At 40.9% G+C, this 24,199-nt stretch overlaps 2 protein-coding genes across 8 annotated transcripts in view; both read right to left on the bottom strand.

The window, feature by feature from the left end:
- The window catches only part of LOC106561389 (UPF0606 protein KIAA1549), a 90,644-nt gene extending 75,153 nt beyond the window's left edge, over nt 1–15,491 (bottom strand). For all 3 annotated transcript variants that reach the window (XM_014125311.3, XM_014125313.3, XM_014125312.3), the window contains exons 1-2: nt 15,299–15,491; nt 14,022–14,303 (exon numbers count right to left, since the gene is read on the bottom strand). In XM_014125311.3, the coding sequence (XP_013980786.3) occupies nt 14,022–14,271 (250 nt within the window). In that variant the 5' untranslated portion in view covers nt 14,272–14,303; nt 15,299–15,491. The remainder of the gene's footprint in view (nt 1–14,021; nt 14,304–15,298) is intronic.
- An 869-nt stretch (nt 15,492–16,360) lies between these two features.
- The window catches only part of LOC106561392 (homeodomain-interacting protein kinase 2), a 143,295-nt gene continuing 135,456 nt past the window's right edge, over nt 16,361–24,199 (bottom strand). For all 5 annotated transcript variants that reach the window (XM_014125322.3, XM_082957319.1, XM_082957320.1 and 2 more), the window contains exon 15: nt 16,361–24,012. In XM_014125322.3, the coding sequence (XP_013980797.1) occupies nt 23,524–24,012 (489 nt within the window). In that variant the 3' untranslated portion in view covers nt 16,361–23,523. The remainder of the gene's footprint in view (nt 24,013–24,199) is intronic.

The following is a 24,199-nucleotide window of genomic DNA, read 5'->3' as shown; positions in this document are numbered from 1 at the left end:
CAAAACGAGGCACGGGTGAGCTCTTGTTGATTGTCAGTAGGTATTAAAAAAGTATTCTCTTTTGGTAATCTAATTGAGCTGCTAACAAATGGTGTGTTCGGTGATGTAACAAGAGTTCCGAATCCCCAAAAGTGTGCACAGCAGTGCACGTAGGCTTCTGTGGATGCTGGTCATCTCTCCGGGGGCACGCGGTGCCCCTGCCATGCCTGCTTGCTGCCTACAGACTGTGCTGACGCCATTCAAATGGCTGGGGGTCTGAAACTATTCAAATGCAAAACGTAAAAGGAAATGCCTGATTGAGCAGAAAAATAGTAAGCACTAATAATAGGAGATCAGAACCAGCACTGGGAAAAGATCACATAGACATGGGCCCTAATAAGTAGGTTATGTTGTGAATCTTTTGGATAATCAGATTTTTTTGCCTTAAATCCTTTTCTCAACAGCCCTCTCTGTGTACCGAGAGAATAGTTTATTATTATTATTTAGCTGAAAGAGAAAGATTGTCTAATTCCTGATTTCCTGGGGTAAGACGCCCATCAGGGGTTGTTTTTTTTACAGCTCTTTTATTGTGTACCTTTTATTTAACTAGGCAAGACAGTTAAGAACAAATTCTTATTTACAATGACGGCCTAACCCACCCAAACCCTCCCCTAACCCGGACGATGCTGGGCCAATTATGCGCCGCCGCTATTGTGCGCCGCCCTATGGGACTCCCAATCATGGCCGGTTGTAATACAGCCAGGAATTGAACCTGGGTCTGTAGAGACGCCTCTAGCACTGCGATGCAGTGCCTTAGACCGCAGCGCCACTCAGGATCCCCTAAAAAGCCTTTTTTATGGCACATGTTATAGATGTTGGTTGGGGGGGGGGGGGGGGGGGGTAGATCGGGACATGATCTATAAAGTAACCCAGAATAAACATCCTATTAAATAGGAGGATTGGGTCCTTTTTCTCCTTCTCCTCATGACAGGAAATTGTTTTAGGAAAAAGATTCTACTTAGGGACCAAGCCAAACCTCGTCTCTGAAGCCCCTCTTTATTAGGAGGACCAGTATGTAAATCACACCATCATGCAGGCTGTGTCCCTGGATCCACTAAATACAGTGTGGTGGAGTCACATCACTCATCAGAAGACACTAATGAAACAGACAATAGACAATGGTTGGCCAAAGGATTGTGATTCAATGAAATACAGAGAAATTGTGTTCACATCTGCAAAATGTCCTTAATTTCTTAGTGATGACAAGCAGATTCAGCAAAGATCGTCTGAGCTCTCAACAATGATCAAGGTCTGACAACAAAAATATTCTTGGTTCGGTCTTGATTTTGTGAGTGTACAAGTAAAATAGGGCAAAATAACGATGATACAGTTATTTTGGGTAAGTGACCTGAATCCAATCCTGTGAGATTTTACACGGGCCAACTTTAACAGACACATTTTAAATATGAATAAGAAGCTCCGGAACCAAAAGCGGTAGCAGTTCTCAATTGGCTTTTGGTAGTGTGGAGCAGATGCACAACCTTTTGGTAGTGTGGAGCAGATGCACAACCTTTTGGTAGTGTGGAGCAGATGCACAACCTTTTGGTAGTGTGAAGTAGATGCACAACCTTTTGGTAGTGTGGAGCAGATGCACAACCTTTTGGTAGTGTGGAGCAGATGCACAACGTTTTGGTAGTGTGCAACAGATGCACAACCTTTTGGTAGTGTGGAGCAGATGCACAACCTTTTGGTAGTGTGGAGCAGATGCACAACCTTTTGGTAGTGTGGAGCAGATGCACAACCTTTTGGTAGTGTGGAGCAGATGCACAACACTGAAAAATATATATTTTTATACCGTGAAATAGAGAAGATAGCATAACATGCTACAGACATAAACTAATAGCATAATCACATAACACCAAGAAAAGACTGGAATAGCAATTATGTTTTAGTATACATTTCTGACACAGTAGGTACAATAACATAATACAGTTGAAGTCGGAAGTTTACATACACATTAGCCAAATACATTTAAACTCAGTTTTTCACAATTCCTGACATTTAATCCTAGTAAAAATTCCCTGTCTTAGGTCAGTTAGGATCACAACTTTATTTTAAGAATGTAAAATGTCAGCATAATAGTAGAGAGAATGATTTATTTCAGCTTTTATTTCTTTCATCACATTCCCAGTATGTCAGAAGTTTACATACACTCAATTAGTATTTCGTAGCATTGCCTTTAAATTGTTTAACTTGGGTCAAACATTTTGGGTGGCCTTCCACAAGCTTCCCACAATAAATTGGGTGAAAAACGAGTTTTAATGACTCCAACCTAAGAGTATGCAAACTTCTGACTTCAACTGTATAAAATAAGCAAGTGCAACCCATAAATAGGATCAGAGAAATCCTAAAAACTGTCATTGTTGATGCCTCCGTTTTGGATCTTGAGGTGGTAAGTACTCTCGGAAAATGCTACCAGTGTCTCTGTGCCTTAAGATATTGGCGCTAACAACCTAACAAGCAGCCTCCAACAAGTCACAACTAGGTGCAAATAATGTCTGATTCCTATTCACACCTGTGTCGCACATACAGACACAAGTGTTTCCTACCAATTATAGCAAAACAACTAGCAAACAGGACTGTAAAACCCAGAGTTTTGAAGGAACTAAGTCAGTAGTAATCCCAAGGACAGAAACACCACATGATGTGTAACCTATTGGGTACGGTGGTTGGGAATAACAACACCCTCAAGTCGATTTCATATGCACCATTTGTCTAATTCCATTTTAGTGGTTACAAAAACTCCTACAAAAAAACAGCATGGCAAAACCACTTGAGTAAAAGCTTGTCTGATATGCAGGAGTATATTACATTATGCATAAATCCAGTTAACCGAAGTGCAGATAAAAACGTGATGAGAAGCAGCAGTTGGCTAAATGTGTTCAATCATTCAGGAAGAGTGCTATAGATTTCCTGATTTATGGATCGATGCTTTCAATAGAACAAATGACTATGGGTTGCAATGGTAACATGTTCTGTCAGAAAGCATGATCATTCAGCAGCATATCGTGTCACACACTGAGATCTTATTTTAAAAGATCAATCCAATACCCATCTCAACATAGGCAATATTGTAACACTGATGGGTAAACAGACAGTTCTGCAGTGAGTAGGCTAGGCCTAGGGAATTAACAATAAAACCTAAGCCTTTCAAGCATGCTTAGATAAGAATCAATAGCTTGGTTAAGTGTACATTAGGAAACTTTTGAGATGATGCATTTATCTTCATTTCTGAGAAAATGATAGGAAATCTTATATTTATAGGCTGATGTCTATACCAGATGGAAATAGTCAAGAATCACACCTACTAGGTCTGGTATATAGATAAACACAAAAACAGCCATTTTAATGTGCATCTTCAGACCACTGACAGTAAATATAAGTACAAAATAAATTGAGTATACCAAACATTGGGAACACCGTCCTAATATTGAGCACCTACCCCCTCCCCCACCTTTGCCCTCAGAACAGCCTCAATTCATCAAGGTATGGACTCTACAAGGTGTCGAAAGCGTTCCACAGGGATGTTGACTCCAATGCCCACAGTCGTGTAAAGTTGGCTGGATGCCCTTTGGGTGGTGGACCATTCTTGATACACACAGGAAACTGTTGAGCATGAAAAACCCAGCAGCGTTGCAGTTCTTGACACAAACCGGTGCGCCTGGCACTTACATCCATAGCTCGTTCAAAGGCACTTCAAACTTTTGTCTTTCCCATTCACTGAATGGCACACATACACAATCCTTGTCTCAAGGCTTAAAATGTATTCTTTAACCTGTCTCCCCCTTCATCTACATTTATTGAAGTGGATTTATCAAGTGACATCAATAAGGGATCCTAGCTTTCACCTGGATTCACCTGTCATGGAAAGAGCAGGTGTTCTTCATGTTGTGTATACTCACTGTATTTTTTTCCCATGACTTGGTTTCGGTTTAAATACAGTCTAAAATAAAGGCTTAGGTCCAGGTTTATATTCAGGCAATAGGCAACTTTGCCAAGGACATCATTAAATGTTCTTGTACCTGTATTGTAATGTTGTAATTACTAATAGAAAAAATGTGACCGAATTCAGCATCGTGGGAGTTTCTTAAAAATTTGACATAAGCTCACCTTCCTGAATTAAGTCCCATATTGTATTAGCCTACTGTCTGGCCTGTTTGGCAAGTCAAGCCAAATAGGCCAGTAAAATGCCTCTCACTCTTTTTGTTAGGCATTGACAATAGCACCATTAAAATGTGACTGACCGTGCACTCTCTCTCTGAATGGCTCTTGTGTGTGACAGCCACTTAGAAATGCAACTGCCTGATTCAGAACATAATGTGATGCTTTTCCCTGCCCCTCGTGTTACTCTCCATAAATGTATTTTACGCCCCAAAAGTAATTTTTTAAATATATATTAAAACATACAATCTACCTGCAGTGAAGCCGCTCAATATTTACATTACATTCAGTCATCTTACCGTATCCTGTCCAGAGCGACCCACAGGGGCAACCAGGGTCAAGCGCCCCGCCCAAGGGCACGTCAACAGATCTCCCACCAACTCAAAACGGGGTCTCGAACCAGCGACCTATCGGCCACCGGCCCAAGTTCCCAACCGCCAGGCCACCAACCATCCAAGATCCCCCCACAAAACAACAATGTAAAAACAAAAGACATCAAGGACAACAAAAATCAAAACAGCAAGGCAAACTGTATACGTTTCAGTACATGTGTGGCACAATTTATATGCGTGTGTGTGTGTCCGTGTGTGTGCATATATGTGCGTTTGAATGCGAGTGTGTGTATATGCATGTGTACAGTCCTGGCCAAAAGTTTTGAGAATTACACAAATATTAATTTTCACAAAGTCTGTTGCCTCAGTTTGTATGATGGCAATTTGCATATACTTCAGAATGTTATGAAGAGTGATCAGATGAATTGCAAAGTCCCTCTTTGCCATGCAAATAAACTGAATCCATAAAAAAAACATTTCCACTGCATTTCAGCCCTGCCAGAAAAGGACCAGCTGACATCATGTCAGTGCTTCTCTCGTTAACACAGGTGTGAGTGTTGACAAGGACAAGGCTGGAGATCACTCTGTCATGCTGATTGAGTTTGAATAACAGACTGGAAGCTTCAAAAGGATGGTGGTGCTTGAAATCATTGTTCTTCCTCTGTCAACCATGGTTACCTGCAAGGAAACCTGTGCCATCATCATTGCTTTGCACAAAAAGGGCTTCACAGGCAAGGATATTGCTGCCAGTAAGATTGCACTTAAATCAACCATTTATCGATCATCAAGAACTTCAAGGAGAGCGGTTCAATTGTTGTGAAGAAGGCTTCAGGGCGCCCGTGAAAGTCCAGCAAGCGCCAGGACTGTCTCCTAAAGTTGATTCAGCTGTGGGATCGGGGCACCATCAGTACAGAACTTGCTCAGGAATGGCAGCAGGCAGGTGTAAGTACATCTGCACGCACAGTGAGGCAAAGACTTTTGGAGGATGGCCTGGTGTCAAGAAGGGCAGCAAAGAAACTACTTCTCTACAGGAAAAACATCAGGGACAGACTGATATTCTGCATAAGGTACAGGGATTGGACTGCTGAGGACTGGGGTAAAGTCATTTTCTCTGATGAATCCCCTTTCTGATTGTTTGGGGCATCCGGAAAAAAACTTGTCCGGAGAAGACAAGGTGAGCGCTACCATCAGTCCTGTGTCATGCCAACAGTAAAGCATCCTAAGACCATTCATGTGTGGGGTTGCTTCTCACCCAAGGGAGTGGGCTCACTCACCATTTTGCCTAAGAACACAGCCATGAATAAACAATGGTATCAAGACATCCTCCGAGAGCAACTTCTCCCAACCATCCAGGAACAGTTTGGTGACGAACAACGCCTTTTCCAGCATGATCGAGCACCTTGCCATAAGGCAAAAGTCATAACTAAGTGGCTCTGGGAACAAAACATCGATATTTTGGGTCCATGACCAGGACACGCCCCAGACCTTGATCCCATTGACAACTTGTGGTCAATCCTCAAGAGGCGGGTGGACAAACATAAACCCACAAATTCTGACAAACTCCAAGGATTGATTATGCAAGAATGGGCTGCCATCAGTCAGGATGTGGCCCAGAAGTGAATTGACAGCATGCCAGGGCAGATTGCAGAGGTCTTGAAAAAGAAGGGTCAACACTGCAAATATTGACTATTTGCATCAACTTCATGTAAATGTCAATAAAAGCCTTTGACACTTATGAAATGCTTGTAATTATACTTCAGTATTCCATAGTAACGTCTGACAAAAATATCTAGACACTGAAGCAGCAAACTTTATGAAAATTAATATTTGTGTCATTCTCAAAACGTTTGACCACGACTGTATACACATACAAGCACCTGCGCAGCATCAGCCTCAGGCAAATAGCCATTGGATGTAACAGAGTTGGCCCTCAGTGTCATTCAAATGTACTTTCTTTTGTTTATTTAAACTTTATTTTTTACCTTTTAACTTTGACCGTCATTGTATCCCCCGCCCCGCAACTCCACGCCATCCCAACCCTCAGCTTCCCTCAGCTTATCCCATCTATCTCTGTTGGCCACCCTCTTCAGATTTCTACGCGCCATATATCTTTCAATTATGCTGTGATGTTTAACAACATTTTTATCTATCTAATCGAATCCACAGATTTCGAGTTGAAGAGAAATATTTTTACAAAGAGTATTAGTATATTAGTAATTGACTGACCAGCTCTCTCCAGATCTCCCAACAAAACTATTTCTAGGGACAATTTTAGATTAATGTTAGGCTTTTTCAGCCGAAAGGCACGAAATCTTCAATCTTGCATTGTTTTATATAATCAACTCATACACCCTGTGCCATGGAATCGGTACATCAAAAATCTCTTCACAGCTTTCAACATTCTGGTCCTCAAATGAAACTGGTATAGTTTCCTATTTATGCTATTTTAGTTCCTCAGCCAGTTTTGAACCTTTATATTGGACAGACAGACACGTTCCCTACCTGCCTCCTTCATTTTTGGGGTAATGCTGTAATCAATTGGTTGTAGTCTTGGATTGAGCAGACCTTCCCATACAATTCTGATAATGTCATGAAAGACATGACTCTACCATTCTAAATTACAATATAATTTAAAAACAAAATACCCTTTTCAAACATCTTTTCCATAAATACAGGTATTTTATCAACCAGAACATTTGAGGTCAACCATAATATTTGTTGTAATATTTGTTCAATATTTTCTGGGGGATGAAATTGAAATTGTAACTAGCTCTGCAATGGTTGTTTGAAAAAGAGAGATACTTTGAACAAGGTTTCATTTTCAATTAATAAAAAAATAGAGATATCAATCTGCACAAAAGCAAAAAGGCCAATGGATGAGCTTTTCTTAGTAATCTACTTGAGAACTATTTTGGGTTGAAGTAAAACTTTTGTATAAGTGAGAGCGCTTTAGTGCTTTTTTATTTAATAATCTCAGCCCACCCAGTTCATATTCATTATATAGATAGGCACGCTTTATTCTGTCTGTTTTAGCATCCCAGATAAAGCAAAATATTTTCTGCTCATATGATTTGAAAAACGAATCATCAGGAGTAGGCAGCGCCATAAGTGAGTAAACTGAGATATGACTAAGGAGTTAATCAGTGTAATTTTTCCATAAATAGACAGGTATTTACCTCTCCATGGCTCTAGGATCTTGTCTATTTTTACTAGTTTTCTATTAAAATTCATTGTGGAGAGCTCATTTATATATTTTGCGGTATGAATATCAAGTATGTCTAATTCACCGTCAGCCCATTATATAGGTAAACTGCAGGGTAATGGAAAAGTTGGGTATTTTAAAGATCCAATACATAATATGCTACACTTATCATAATTAGGTTTTAGTCCAGAGGACAGAAAAGTTATCTAGCTCTTCAATGAGACATTGCAGGGATCTAGCTTACAATTGCTTTTATGTTTGTATTGACACATGCCAAATTGACACATGCCAAGTTAACAAACAGATTACCGACCATTTCGAATCCCACTGTACCTTCTACGCTATGCAATCTGGTTTCAGAGCTGGTCATGGGTGCACCACAGCCACGCTCAAGGTCCTAAACAATATCATAACCGCCATCGATAAGAGACATTACTGTGCAGCCGTCTTCATCGACCTGGCCAAGGCTTTCGACTCTGTCAATCACCACATTCTTATTGGCAGACTCGACAGCCTTGGTTTCTCAAATGATTGCCTCGCCTGGTTTACCAACTACTTCTCTGATAGAGTTCAGTGTGTCAAATCGAAGGGCCTGTTGTCCGGACCTCTGGGAGTCTCTATGGGGGTGCCACTGGGTTCAATTTTCGGGCCGACACACATCAATGATGTCGCTCTTGTTGCTGGTGATTCTCTGATCCACCTCTATGCAGACAACACCATTCTGTATACCTCTGGCCCTTCTTTGGACACTGTGTTAACTAACCTGCAGACGAGCTTCAATACCATACAACTCTCCTTCTGTGGCCTCCAACAGCTCTTAAACGCAAGTAAAACTAAATGCATTCTCTTCAGCCAATCGCTGCCCGCACCTGCCCGCCCGTCCAGCATCACTACTCTGGACAGTTTTGACAACTACAAATACCTAGGTGTCTGGTTAGACTGTAAACTCTCCTTCCAGACTCACATTAAGAATCTCCAATCCAAAATTAAATCTAGAATCGACTTCCTATTTCGCAACAAAGCATCCTTCACTCATGCTGCCAAACATACCCTCGTAAAACTGACCATCCTACCGATCCTTGACTTCGGCGATGTCATTTACAAAATAGCCTCCAACACTCTACTCAACAAATTGGATGCGGTCTATCACAGTGCCATCCGTTTTGTCACCAAAGCCCCCATATACTACCGACCACTGTGACCTGTACGCTCTCGTTGGCTGGCCCTCGCTTCATATTCGTCGCCAAACCCACTGGCTCCAGGTCATCTACAAGTCTCTGCTAGGTAAAGCCCCGCCTTATCTCAGCTCACTGGTCACCATAGCAGCACCCACCCATAGCACTCACTCCAGCAGGTATATCTCACTGGTCAGCCCCAAAGCCAATTCTTCCTTTGGCCGCCTTTCCTTACAGTTCTCTGCTGCCAATGACTGGAACAAACTGCAAAAATCACTGAAGCTGGAGACTCATATCTCCCTCACTAGCTTTAAGCACCAGCTGTCAGAGCAGCTCACAGATCACTGCACCTGTACATAGCCCATCTGTAAATAGCCCATCCAACTACTCCATCCTCATAAGGTATTTATTTATTTATCTTTATCTTACTCCTTTGCACCCCAGTATCTCTACTTGCAAATTCATATATATATATATATATATATATACACACACACACACATATTCTGCACATCCTACCATTCCAGTGTTTAATTGCTATATTGTAATTACTTCGCCACTATGGCCTATTTATTGCCTTACCTCCCTTATCCTACCTCATTTGCACATACTGTATATAGACTTTTTCATATGTATTGACTGTATGTTTGTTTATTCAATGTGTTGTTGTTGTATGTGTCGAACTGCTTTGCTTTATCTTGGCTAGGTTGCAGTTGCAAATGAGAAGTTGTTCTCAACGAGCCTACCTTGTTAAATAAAGGTGAAATAAAAAATAAAATAAAAAAAATGACAGCCTCATATAATGTTTATATAGTTGTACCCACTTCATATATGCTGCATTCTAGTCAAGGCTTATCCTATATAACTACTGCTGAGCACACCTTTTCTATTCATATACCGGTACTGTCCACTGTGTCCATACTGTCAATACACACCATCATATACAGTGACTTCAGAAAGTACTCAGACCCCTTGACTTTTTCCACATTTTGTTACCTTACAGCTTTATTCTAAAATTGATTAAATCGTTTTTCCCCCCTCAACAATCTACACACAATACCCCATAATGACAATGCAAAAACAGGTTTAGACATTTTTGCTAATTTATTAAAAACAAAACTGGAATATGACATTTACATAAGTATTCAGACCCTTTACTCAGAACTTTGTTGAAGCACCTTTGGCAGCGATTACAGCATAGATTCTTCTTGGGTCTGACACAACAAGCTTGGCACACCTGTATTTTGGGAGTTTCTCTCATCATTCTCTGCAAATCCTCTCAAGCTCTGTCAGGTTGGACGAGGAACGTTGCTGCACAGCTATTTGCAGGTCTCTTCAGAGATGTTCGTTTGGGTTCAAGTCCAGCTCTGGTTGGGCCACTCAAGGATATTCAGACTCCTGCGTTGTCTTGGCTGTGTGCTTAGGGGTCATTGTGCTGTTGGAAGGTGAACCTTCGCCCTAGTCTGAGGTCCTGAGCGCTCTGGAGCAGGTTTTCATCAAGGATCTTTCTGTTCTTTGCTTCATCCTTGATCCTGACTAGTCTCCTAGTCCCTGCCGCTGAAAAACAGCCCCACAGCATGATGCTGCCACCACGATGCTTCACCATGGGGAAGACGTGACGCTTGGCATTCAGGCCAAAGAGTTCAATATTGGATTTATCAGACCAGAAAATCTTGTTTCTCATGGTCTGAGAATCTTTAGGTGCATTTTGCCAATCTCCAAGTGGGCTGTCATGTGCCTTTACTGAGGAGTGGCTTCCGTCTGGCTACTCTACCATAAAGCCCTGATTGGTGGACTGCTGCAGAGATGGTTGTCGTTCTGGGAGGTTCTCCCATCTCCACAGAGGAACTCTAGAGCTCTGTCAGTGACCATCAGGTTCTTGGTCAACTCCCTGACCAAGGCCCTTCTCCCCCGATTGCTCAGTTTGGCCGGGCGGCCAGCTCTAGGAAGAGTCTTGGTGGTTCCAAACATCTTCCATTTAAGAATGATGGAGGCAACTGTGTTCTTGGGGACCTTCAATGCTGCAGAAATGTTTTGGTACCCTTCCCCAGATCTGTGCCTCGACACAATCCTGTCTCTGAGGTCTACGGCCAATTACGTCGACCTCATGTCTTGGTTAGTGCTCTGACATGCACTGTCAACTGTTTTAGTATACATTTCTGACACAGTAGGTACAATAATATAATACAGTTGAAGTCGGAAGTTTACATACGCCTTAGCCAAATACATTTCACTCAGTTTTTCAACATTTCCTGACATTTAATCCTAGTACAAATTCCCTGTCTTAGGTCAGTTAGGATCACAACTTTATTTTAAGAATGTGAGATGTCAGAATAATAGTGGAGAGAATGATTTATTTCAGCTTTTATTTCTTTCATCACATTCCCAGTGGGTCAGAAGTTTATATACACTCAATTAGTATTTGGTAGCATTGCCTTTAAATTGTTGAACTTGGATAATATGTTTCGGGTAGCCTTCCACAAGCTTCCCACAATAAGTTGGGTGAATTTTGGCCCATTCCTCCTGACAGAGCTGGTGTAACTGAGTCAGGTTTGTAGGCCTCCTTGCTCACACACGGTTTTTCAGTTCTGCACACAAATTCTTTATAGGATTGAGGTCAGGGCTTTGTGATGGCCACTCCAATACCTTGACTTTGTTGTCCTTAAGCCATTTTGCCACAACTTTGGAAATATGCTTGGGGTCATTGTGCATTTGGAAGACCCATTTGCGACCAAGCTTTAACTTCCTGACTGATGTCTTGAGATGTTGCTTCAATATATCCACATAATTTTATTTCCTCATGATGCCATCTATTTTGTGAAGTGCACCAGTCCCTCCTGCAGCAAAGCACCCCCACAACATGATGCTGCCACCCCCGTGCGTCACAGTTGGGATGGTGTTCTTCGGCTTGCAAGCCTCCCCCCTTTTTCCTCCAAACATAACAATGGTCATTATGGCCAAACAGTTCTATTTTTTGTTTCATCAGACCAGAGGACATTTCTCCAAAATGTGCAGTTGCAAACCGTAGTCTGTCTTTTTTAATGGCGGTTTTGGAGCAGTGGCTTCTTCTTTGCTGAGCAGCCTTACAGGTTATGTCAATATAGGACTCGTTTTACTGTGGATAGGGATACTTTTGTACCTGTTACCTCCAGCATCTTCACAAGGTCCTTAGCTGCTGTTCTGGGATTGATTTGCACTTTTCGCACGAAAGTATGTTCATCTTTAGGAGACAGAACGTGTCTCCTTTCTGAGCGGTATGACGGCTGCGTGGTCCCATGGTGTTTATACTTGCGTACTATTGTTTGTACAGATGAACGTGGTACCTTCAGGCGTTTGGAAATTGCTCCCAAGAATGAACCAAACTTGTGGTCTGCAATTATTTTTCTGAGGTCTTGGCTGATTTCTTTTGATTTTCCCATGATGTCAAGCAAAGAGGCACAGAGTTTGAAGGTAGGCCTTGAAATACATCCACAGGTACACCTCCTATTGACTCAAATGATGTCAATTAGCCTATCAGAAGCTTCTAAAGCCATGACTTCATTTTCTGTAATTTTCCAAGCTGTTTAAAGGCACAGTCAACTTAGTGTATGTAAACTTCTGACCCACTGGAATTGTGATACAGTGAATTATAAATGAAATAATCTGTCTGTAAACAATTGTTGGAAAAATGACTTGTGTCATGCACAAAGTAGATGTCCTAACCGACTTGCCAAAACTATAGTTTGTTAACAAGAAATTTGTGGAGTGGTTGAAAAACGAGTTTTAATGACTCCAACCTAAGAGTATGTAAACTTCCGACTTCAACTTTAGATAGGTGTACCTTTCCAAATCATGTCCAATCAATTGAATTTCCCACAGGTGGACTCCAATCAAGTTGTAGAAACATCTCAAGGATGATCAATGGAAACAGGATGCATCTGAGCTTAATTTCGAGTCTCATAGCAAAGGGGCTGAATACTTATGTAAATAAGGAATTTCTGTTTTTATTTTTAAGAAATTGGCAATAATAATAATAAATCATTTTTATAAACCTGTTTTCGCTTCATCATTATGGGGTATTGTGTGTAGATTGATGAGGATTTGTTTTTATTTAATCCATTTTAGAACAAGACTGTAACATAACAAAATGTGGAAAAAGTCAAGGGATCTGAATACTTTCCAAAGACACTGTATATTTATATTCCGGACACTGACATTGGTCGTTCTGATATTTATTAATTTCTTTATTTGAATTTTTTGGGTTTGTGTGTATTGTTCGGTATTTCTGCACTGTTGGAGCTAGAAACATAAGCATTTCACAGCACCTGCGATAACACCTGCAATATATGTGTACGCGACCAGTAGGCTGTTGTCAATATGGCAAATGTTGTTGTTTATTTAACTAGGCAAGTCAGTGAAGAACAAATTCTTATTTACAATGACGGCCTACTCTGGCCAAACCCGGACGACGATCGGCCAATTGTGCGCCGCCCTATGGGACTCCCAATCACAGCCGGATGTGATACAGCCTGGATTTGAACCAGGTACTGTAGTGACACCTCTTGCACTGAAATGCAGTACCTTAGACCGCTGCGCCACTCGGGAGCCCAATTATATAAAGGCTATTACACAGAGGGTTATTACACTGACATTTTCAAATAGCATTCCATAGCCTTCACCACCTGTTGATTTGCCACCTGTTACTAGTCAGGGAAGTTATCAAACATTTAAGGTAAATTAAGCAATATGATGTAGATGTATGAAGTAAACAGCATAGTAGGTACATTTCCGCAACAACTAAGAGCGTTAAAGCATTTTGGTCCTAGTGCACATGCTCTAATACTGTGTGACTGCGTGGGAGCGAAGTGTTGCATCTCGCTCATCTCAATATCTCTGGTGCTGTTCGTGGCAATGTCATTTTGCTAGCTTTAAGACTTTACATAGTCCTGGAAAGTAACATGCTATGTTCAGTAGAAGAGCTACCTATTAGTCAATACTAACTTGTCTTCGTCATATGAACTTCAAAACCCTTATTGATCCGTGGTTGTTACATAATGACTGTATAGAGTTGATGTCAGCATACTGCACAGTACAAATTAGTGGATCATGTCTGTGAGAGAGGTGTCTGCTTACCTGCTGCAGGTGAACCTGCTGTGATCATTGTCACCAACAACATCAGCCCTAGAACTGCTGCACCGAAGCCTTGAACGGGCAGAATGGTCTTGGAAATCCCCAATGAACCCATAGAGAAGCTTAAACCCTCCATTGCATGGAAGTCATGGCATTTTATCCACTTATGATGCATCCCAGTAGATACCACGAGTTGGAGAATGCAGGTATTGCTTGTTTGAGCTCCCTCAATGTACCCCTTCTTCCATATCATATATCGGCTTTCGGTAAGAGGGGTTGATTAAGCTGTGTACAAACAAAAAAATGATGTCAAAAAATATTCCATGCATTATGAGAGCATCGACAGTTGTCTGTGTGTCTATCAATATGAGCACTTAAAGCAAACAATTTGGGAAAAACATGCAGTCAAAAAAAGATGAACACACACAATACAGAAAGGCAACACACGTTAGCCTAAAAGCTTTCTGTTTATCTGAAAACCACTCCATTATAAGGACCCTGACATGACAGTGTGCTAGGCTGGATGCCGGCAGCCTAGTTAGGTCAACCCTGGCTGTCCTTTGTTCTCTCCTGGGTTACGCTTTCATATGAGGACATGCATTGCCTTTCTCCAAATCAGTAAGCATTGAGGGAGACGTGCTGCTCATGATGAAGACACCTATCTGCTCTGACATGCCAGTAGGCAAAGGTGATGCAAGCGCAAATCAGGGATTAGCGACTAGCTAAGTGTGGGGGAATTCACCACACGTGCTAAAAACAGAATTATAACATAACATAGCAAATGTGAAAATGTGTGTGGGTGTGTCTGAGCGGCAACACTAGTAAATACGAATGTTATTCTTATTTACTAGCTAGCGAGATAGTTATTTATACACCAAAATGACATTAGCTACCTATTAGTAGCGAGCATACTACTGTACCTAAAGGGGCTCAATGTGTAAAATGATCCTGACACTACTAGCTAGCTAGGGTGCTCTGCTGCCTGGTTGACTGACTCGTCATGAGTTGTCTCCTTGTCCTCCTTCCCGACCCGTTTAATTATATGAATTAACATTAATATCATAGTATCTTATAACTAAATAAAACAGGTAATACTTAGTTATTTTCATAAACAAGCTCGAGTCAACATACAACAACAAACAAACCATAGACAAGTTTTAAAACAGGTAACTTGCTAGCTATCTTGCGCTCGGAGTTCAGAGATAACGGGAATCCTGTGCCCATCTATCCTGTGCATTTGCTGTCCCAATCACATACAATAGTAGAGCACATCATCTTACCAAAACGGAGCTTCACGTTCTGTTTCCCTTTGTCTGGACGTTTTCATATCCACAAAAACAATCAAATGAACCGGACAAGCTAAATACCACTTGAAATAGTTCGCTACCTAATATCATTGTCCTTTCCGTTTTCTTTGGGCATCTTTCGCTCTCGCACTGGCCACTCGTCCTGAGGATTGCAATAACTCCTCCCCGAGCCCTGATTAGACAGTTCTTTTCTAACGTCCTACCATCATTGGCTGCAGTGCAGTCCTTCAAATAGGAGGGTTGTTAGGTTGTCCATCTCTGGCGGCGTCTGTGGTTTCACGGCAACACCGTTCGTGCGATGCACCCAACCCCTTGAGCTATTACATGGGCAGACAGGCAGACTGAATGGTAATTGATTAACTGTATTAAACAGAAAATGTTAAACTTTTATTTTCCTGGAAGCATATACAATAACCTTTTTTCCCTACTTCAAATATGTGTTAGTAAAAGCAATAGTCAGGCCATTTATAAACAATAAACGATGTCATCAAATAGAGACAAGACTGGTAAACACTGATTTAACTATGAAAATTAGGGTAAATAACTGATTTAAGTATCACAGCAAGAAAATATGGTTAATCATCGCCATCTAGTGGCATAAAATGGTCAGTACAACAATTACATCTAGGATGGATTTGGAACTGTGCTTAGTCTGGCTACTGTACCTGTGTTACTAAAGTAATCTACAGCTAGAGTTATATCTTTTCTAAGCTGGGGTTATAGTGTATTGTGTAAAGTTGATTGCACTCAATGAACTAGTCAAAGCAAAATATAGAGATCAACAAATTAAATACTTGAGAGAAATTGGTGATTCCTTCATTTAGAATAAATGTTTTTGACTCGAGTTGCAGTGAAACATCATGCATCGACTAGCTCCTTCAGTGAGGTGTCCTTCAGGTAATGTCATGTGCATCATTATGTCTGTAAAAACCATCAAGCAATTTGCCATGTTGATAAAGTGTACACACCACCACCACAAACCCTCCCCAACGCAAACACAGCAGATACAAATAATGACTATTGTATGAGACGGGAGACTGGTGCCGTGACTTAACAGTTTAATGTAAATCCAAGACAAAGTGTGATTACATTTCTACACATATACAATATGCATATGTGAGCATACAAATTCTCATGAATAACTCGATTCACCTCGGAGACCGAAGAAATGATCAAAAGTAACAGTGAATAACAAGCTAGAACATAGTTCACCACAATGCCAGCCCCTTCACCCTACAATTAGTAAAGAGGGCCATTAAAATAACTATTTTCTTCTATGACCAAGTTGTCGATTAAAATCCTCCTGTAAATGTACAATGCTATCATTCGTTTTTTTGAAGCCTATTTTAAATTCACTCAATTTTTCTACAACGAAAATGATTAAGAGAAGCACACAACATCTTAATGGTATCACAAGCGCTTAGTAGCCAAGTTCTCAACTTGTTAGGAGTTCAATTAATCATTCTTCTTATTCTCATTATTATATTTCTTTAAACATTCTATAAAGCCAGTAAAATATCCATTCTCACAACATACTCAATAATACTAGTCTAAGGAATATGGTACATATAAAGCTATATCAACAGATATTAAGGAGACAACAAACACACTTCTTTAAAAAAATCCCCAATAAATGTAAATGATGGAGAGACAATTAACAAAGTAGTATACTAGGAAATACTGCAGCACATAATAGCCTGAACAACAATGAGATTTCAACACCATTGAAAAACCATACAGCAATGGACACACAACAAGGACAGGGTTTGATGCTTTCTTAGGTTTTGATACTTTGTACAAAAATATCTTCTTTTTTACCCATTTCATTGTGAATGCAGTTGTTCAAGTACAAAACCAAAATCAGGATCAATATTACTGCAAAATGACTACAGTACAGTATGACAGTTACAGCAGTTTACTGTTATATCTCATCCCTTGTCCCTCTGTCATCTATGAAGAAACAAGGTCTATATTGGGATTTATCAATGGGAATTCATTAGGCAATAACCCATCTGCTCAAGGACATTACTACAATGCTCATTTGCGGTTTGAGCTGGCAAGAAATAGCTAAACAATACATTTTCTAAACCAAATTGTTTCAAAATATGTGCATAATCGGAAAATGAGACTTCTAACATGTCTTTAGCAAGAGGGGAGAAAATATTACATGTTGGTTCTTAAGTACATGTTTAAAAAAAAACTGGCCAAATGACAACACTTGACCTATTCCATTAATGGGGGCATCAAACCCTTGACCGCTTCGGCCTGAATCCCCAAAGAAAAAACCTAACGCAGGGGGTGATTCCCTTGACAAACATACAAACACAGACACATCAATACTCATACAGAAGGGCTTTAAAAATGTGTTATTACTGGGTTACAGAGTTTCAGTGATGCATATAAAATAAATAATCCTAAAACAAGTACTTTTCCAACCTCCCTGCTTCTTTGGGAGAGTGTACTTTGCAAAGCTCTCATGAAGGGGGGGGGGGGGGGGGGGGGGGAGGTTGTGTGATTATTCTATTCTGGTAAGTTGTTAAAATGATTCAAGTCACTTCAGAGGAGTTTGACCTGAGAAGACTAACTGGCAATGTGTGCCATGCCTTCAGGAATGTTTCACAATATTTCATACAAGGATCCAGAAAGAGTACTCGCAATCACACTCTGGGAAAAGTTGGAAGCTGAACACTTCTTGTGTAGCGCAAGTATTTCAAGACAAACAACGTTGTAAAAATACCAGGCTTCACCAAAAGACCGCTTTACACAGCTCTCTTTAATTGAAACCACACCTTAAAGCTCTGAGGGTATAGTTTAGTTATTTGGAAGGCATTATTCTAACATTGAAATGTCTACTGTAGCAGGGGAGAGATGATGTTCAAAGTAAACAAACTTAATTAGTACAAGAATACCACATGTTGGTAATTGTAAGGATCTACGTTGATGCTCACATTCTGAATCATATTTTCCATAAAACACATAACACGTTAAACAAAGTGGTATGACGCTAAAATATTTTACACATTAAAATGTTTTTTCATTCAAAATATAGCAAGTCCATTGAAACAAAATTGAGTGTAGGGTTAAAAGGGCTTCTCATATATTGCTAAATATAGATTATACTGGAAAATGTTTTAATGAAATCAAATAAATAATATTTGAAAAACCCATATTGGAAGAAACATTTGGAACTTTCTATGAATTTATGTTGAGTCAAGTTGTTTTAGCTGGAATCAGACTTATTGCATCTTGCATGGCAACAATTATTTTTGTAATAATAATATATGCCATTTAGCAGACACTTGTATCCAAAGCGACTTACAGTCATACGTGCATACATTTTTACGTATGCGTGGCCCCGGGAATCCAACCCACAACCCTGGCGCTGCAAGCGCCAATGTAGAAATCAAATCTTTACTTAAATGAATGATCACTCAAGCAGAAATATCTAAAGCATTTCAGATGAAGCAGGTCACATATTACATTCATTTTGTGCTAGTGACCATTATTTTAAAGTTTTTTTTTTTTTTTTTTTTCACTATATAGGTCATTCCATGGCGCACCAACTTATAACATGTTTTTGTTTTTTACAAATGAATCTGCTTACAACATTAATAAAGCTAAAATATAACTTTAACAATGTAAAAAACACTTACATGTAAAACAATTCAGAGAGAAGTTTGAGATTCAACATTGGAACATTTAGGGGGTAACGAACAGTAGGAGGTAATGGAACATTTAGGGGGTAACGAACAGTAGGAGGTAATGGAACATTTAGGGGGTAACGAACATTAGGAGGTAATGGAACATTTAGGGGGTAACGAACATTAGGAGGTAATGGAACATTTAGGGGGTAACGAACAGTAGGAGGTAATGGAACATTTAGGGGGTAACGAACAGTAGGAGGTAATGGAACATTTAGGGGGTAACGAACATTAGGAGGTAATGGAACATTTAGGGGGTAACGAACATTAGGAGGTAATGGAACATTTAGGGGGTAACGAACAGTAGGAGGTAATGGAACATTTAGGGGGTAACGAACATTAGGAGGTAATGGAACATTTAGGGGGTAACGAACATTAGGAGGTAATGGAACATTTAGGGGGTAACGAACAGTAGGAGGTAATGGAACATTTAGGGGGTAACGAACAGTAGGAGGTAATGGAACATTTAGGGGGTAACGAACATTAGAAGGTAATGGAACATTTAGGGGTAACGAACATTAGGAGGTAATGGAACATTTAGGGGTAACAAACAGTAGGAGGTAATGGAACATTTAGGGGGTAACGAACATCAGGAGGTAATGGAACATTTAGAGGGTAACGAGTGACAGATCTAAAACATATTTTTTTCAAATCATAGATGTTTGAGAATGGTGGACTGCAACTGGCAGTCAAATAGCTTAAGATATAATAGCAACTTGAATCATTCATATATGTGTGTGTATGTTGTGCCCATACTGGCGTTCTACTGTACAATCTGTACTATCTGTACACCTCACACACTAACATTAGCTTAAAACCCATCAATAGCCCTCAAAGCACACTCAACGTGCTGTAAAGGCAATTGTTTAGACCAGAAGTTATTGCCAGACCACATGGGGATTATTTGTGTTTGTACAGTACATCATCAACATGTTGAATTTCTTTGGTGGGAAGAAAGAAAAGTCCCAAAATGACAAGTCATCAGATCAGAGAGATATGGAGACTGTAGGGTGTGCAGTATGGATGCCAGATTCTCCCTATGGTGGAATGTTTCAGTCGTCTGCCTCTTTATGGAGGGGCCAACCACTCATGTGGAAAAGCATCTCCCTTATCTGTGTTCTTAGGCCCACAGGCCTCATGGAAATCAACAAAAAAGTACCAACAAAGATACACCACAGAACAGAAAGGAAATGATGTAACCAGCAACCTCTACATGCTACGCATCACATCTTTGACTGTCTGGAACCCAAGGCTTGCATGGTGGAGCCAGTTGGAGGGAGTGTGGTGGCCTATTGGTGAAGTACCAAAATGTTGTTGTTTTAGGTTTAGTTTAGGAAGCAAACCTTGGTCTGATACACTCAAGTCTAAGCTACCTACCCATAAGGGCCCAAATGGATTATTGTCAACTTTATGACTTTATTATTGTCAACGGTGCCTGAACACTTTACACAGGTATACACCCCTCCTTATGAATACATAACATCACTGTACAGCAACTCCCAGTTACAAATCAACATAGAAATGAGCCTACTAACAAATCACTGATAAAAACATCCACGAGAATTATTGCAACAATCTGTAAAATAACACAATACAGTTTATACTGTACCTACAGCCATTTAAAAAGTTCAATAATAACGTAGAAATAAAAGAATCACTTAAAATGCAAGTACTATGGCATGACATGAAGGGATAAGGGGAAGGCTCTCACTAAAACAGTATTTCTGATGTGCCTACTTCATGAGGACACTACAACAAACATAGTAATCATTTATCATTGGCTACGAAAAATACAACTGATATTAAATTAAGCAGCACACATAGAAGCAATAGCCCAATCAGTTCTCTTACTATCAGGTATCCCTTTCTGGTGGTATGCTATCTGTGAACACATGATTCTGAAGACAAAATGGATACAGTGTCAACAAATGAAGCCCATTTCATAGTAAGCCCTTCCAGGTGTACGCAGAAGCATTTCTGTTCCGTTCACGTCTCTCTCTATGCGGAGAGGTGCTACACAACCCTCAGGGCAGAAATGACTAAATAACTTCTGTTTATCTTTACAAAACCACAACAACTTGTATCAGAGTTAGGTGTGCATTCATACAGTGCTCCTGTAACTCCTGCCCACCGTCACTGTTACTACCAACCTGCTCCATGCCGACATGCTATTCTTTTAGTCCCATTTACATGAGGAATGCCACCCTACCACTTTGCCATCCTCAGTTCCTACCCAGACCAACCAAATGCTTTCTACTAGTCACTCACTCACTCACTCACTCACTCACTCACTCACTCACTCACTCACTCACTCACTCACTCACTCACTCACTCACTCACTCACTCACTCACTCACTCACTCACTCACTCACTCACTCACTCACTCACTCACTCACTCACTCACTCACGCCAGACCTGGGTTTAAATACTATTTAAAATCATTTCAAATACTTTAGCTGGGCGTGATTGAGTTTGCCTGCAGCAATGCAATAGCTGAAAAACTGCAAACGCCGCCAATCTGGTACTGCAGGCACTCTAAAGCAAACGTTAGAATTATTTAAAAGATTTCAAATAGTATTTGAACCCAGGTCTTACTCCTACCCAGCAACCCCTCTCAACAGTCCTCAATACTCTGCTTCCCTACTGCTTCCCTACTTCCCTACTCTAAAGCAAACGTTAGAATTATTTAAAAGATTTCAAATAGTATTTGAACCCAGGTCTTACTCCTACCCAGCAACCCCTCTCAACAGTCCTCAATACTCTGCTTCCCTACTGCAAACAACCAGGCTCTCTCTTGGTGGCCTTCTGAGGATTGCCGCCATAGCAACCACCACTTTCCATCATGCCTTTCTACTGGCTTAGCTTTTAACCTCTGATTCCTATTTTTTCTCGAACTCTGGACTATTGATGTGTCAAATGAACTCATCACATAAATGTTTTTGACAGTCACTTTCTTGTATTTTTGCTTTTTCCATTACTCCTAATTGGATCCTTGTGCTGATACTTCTCTGTTATATTATTCCTGGGCACTGATTCCCTTGTGTGATATAAAAAACAAAGTAACACATCTCAAACTAAAGCCATTGTATGTATGTGCGCCACGATGACTTACAGTTATACTGTACACAAATGAAAATGTATATCCAGCACACACTGTAAAGAGGATGGATCTAACAACTTTGGTTCAGTACCCCAGGCAAGTTAAACTCATGTACACTTTACAAAAAAGCCAAAGGTCAGTTAAATATGAACTCTAACCTCTTATGGCTGTAGTATACTGTGATAAGGATAGGACACAGAGCTAGGGGCTAAGCCTACACCTGGAAGAGAAATCAAATCTGCCCCGACAATAAGACGTCAAAGAAAGGAACCAGTTCCAGCTAGTCTGTTGGTTCTCAAGGTTCCAGCGAAGTAAACTGTGTCGTTATATCTGTAAGGCACTACGAGGGAACAATGGTCAAACCTAAGACTGCGGAGGATTCCAAGTATTATAGCACAAAGGTGCAAGAGGTGGACTACACACACATGGCTGACAGTAGCACACGCACACACAGACAATCACGTTGTACATGCCTATGTTATTATAACCACTTTGTGCAATCACAATGAAAAAAGAGGAACAAATAAATTCTATTGGTATCAGAAAAAGTTATTCATAAAATTATCTGGGTGCATACTGCTACATTCTAAAAACAGGGCCCAGCTACGACTGCTATAGCTAAAACATAAGCCTCCTCAAAAAGGTGAGAACTAAAAAACAAAGGGAAAATACCTATTTTTTTTTGTCTTTTGTTGATTATATTTCCAGAAGACTCCTGACTCCAGTTGTCTGTTGGAGAAGGAGGGGTGTGGGATGTGGAGGGATGCTTCGTTCTCTCTCCCCCACACATTGAATGATTTGAAAATGTTTAAGACAGTTCAAGGCCATCATTATTTTTTGTATTCTTTGAAGAGCAGCAGGTTTCCGTATTTCACCTTCATTCCCAAATCCTCACGGGAATCCTCACGGGAATTCTTCTGATGGGAATTCCAACATCCAGAGAGGGACCCCTTGTTAAAACAGTCCCTTTCCAATTCAAGACGGGAAAACAAAAACAAACAAAAAGCTGTTTTAGGAGAACAAAAAGCCTCCACCTCTCCCAAAGGCCCATTATGAAGACCTTGCTATAAAATAATGAGAAATTACTCTGATTGAAAGTAGAAATAAAACCAAGAGAGAAAACAAAGCAAAACTGGCCCTTTTGGAGAATTTTGGGGGAAAAGAAAAGTAATAATAGAAATTCCACCTCTCCTTTCTCTGTCTATTTATTTACCTTTTTCCTCTCTGTCATTATGTCTTCAAGTAAACGTGACAGTTTTATAAAGATTGCATGTCTCTCTCTCTATCTCTCTGTCTGTGGAGTGGGGATAGGGAGGAAGGACATGGAGTGAGCAGCAGCAGCAGCATTGCTGGGGTCTGGATCTGGGGGTCTGGGTCTCCAGTGTGTTGGCTTGGCTCTAGAGGTAAGGGTACTGGTTCACCTTGGTGGGGCTCAGTGGGTATCCAGTGTAGACAGTGGAGGCAGGCGAGGCGCTGATGTACGTCTGGTGAGCAAACTGAGCCTGGTACTGGCTGTGGTGCAGGGTGGGTGAGGGCAGCACATGGTGCCCCATGCTGACGGGTACCTGGTGAACAATGCCCGGTGTGTGGTATGTGGTGTGCTGGACCGTGTGTCGGGCAGAGCCCGGGGTTGCCACCAGGTGGGCCACAGTGCCTGTGGAGCCCAGGGCTGCGGGCGTGGCAGTGTAGGTGTAGAGGTGGGGCTGGCCGGGCAGGTGGGTGGCAGCCAGGTGGGTGGCAGACAGGTGGGTGTGGACGTTGGCAGTGTGAGAGGGGCTGTTGTGGTGCTGGAAGGAGTAGGGGGCCTGGGCTGCGATGGTTGGGGTGATGTAAGCCTGCTGGCGCCGGTGGCCTCCATTCCGCTCAGTTACCATGTGATGCTGGGCCTGGATAGGAGCGAGAAGAGATACGAGGATGGAGTCAGTGCAATCCAAATGACAATCTCACTTTCCACATGGTTAATCTATGCTGCAATAGTCTATGTGTTGGGGGGCTAGGGTCAGTCTGTTATATCTGGTGTAATTCTCCTGTCTTATTTGGTGTCCTGTGTGAATTTAAGTATGCTCCCTCTAA

This window comes from Salmo salar, chromosome 10, assembly GCF_965601325.2.
Source record: "Salmo salar chromosome 10, fSalSal1, whole genome shotgun sequence".
NCBI classification, from domain to species: domain Eukaryota; kingdom Metazoa; phylum Chordata; class Actinopteri; order Salmoniformes; family Salmonidae; genus Salmo; species Salmo salar.
Note: the sequence above shows the minus strand (reverse complement) of the source record. Positions and strands in the feature narration are given on the sequence as shown.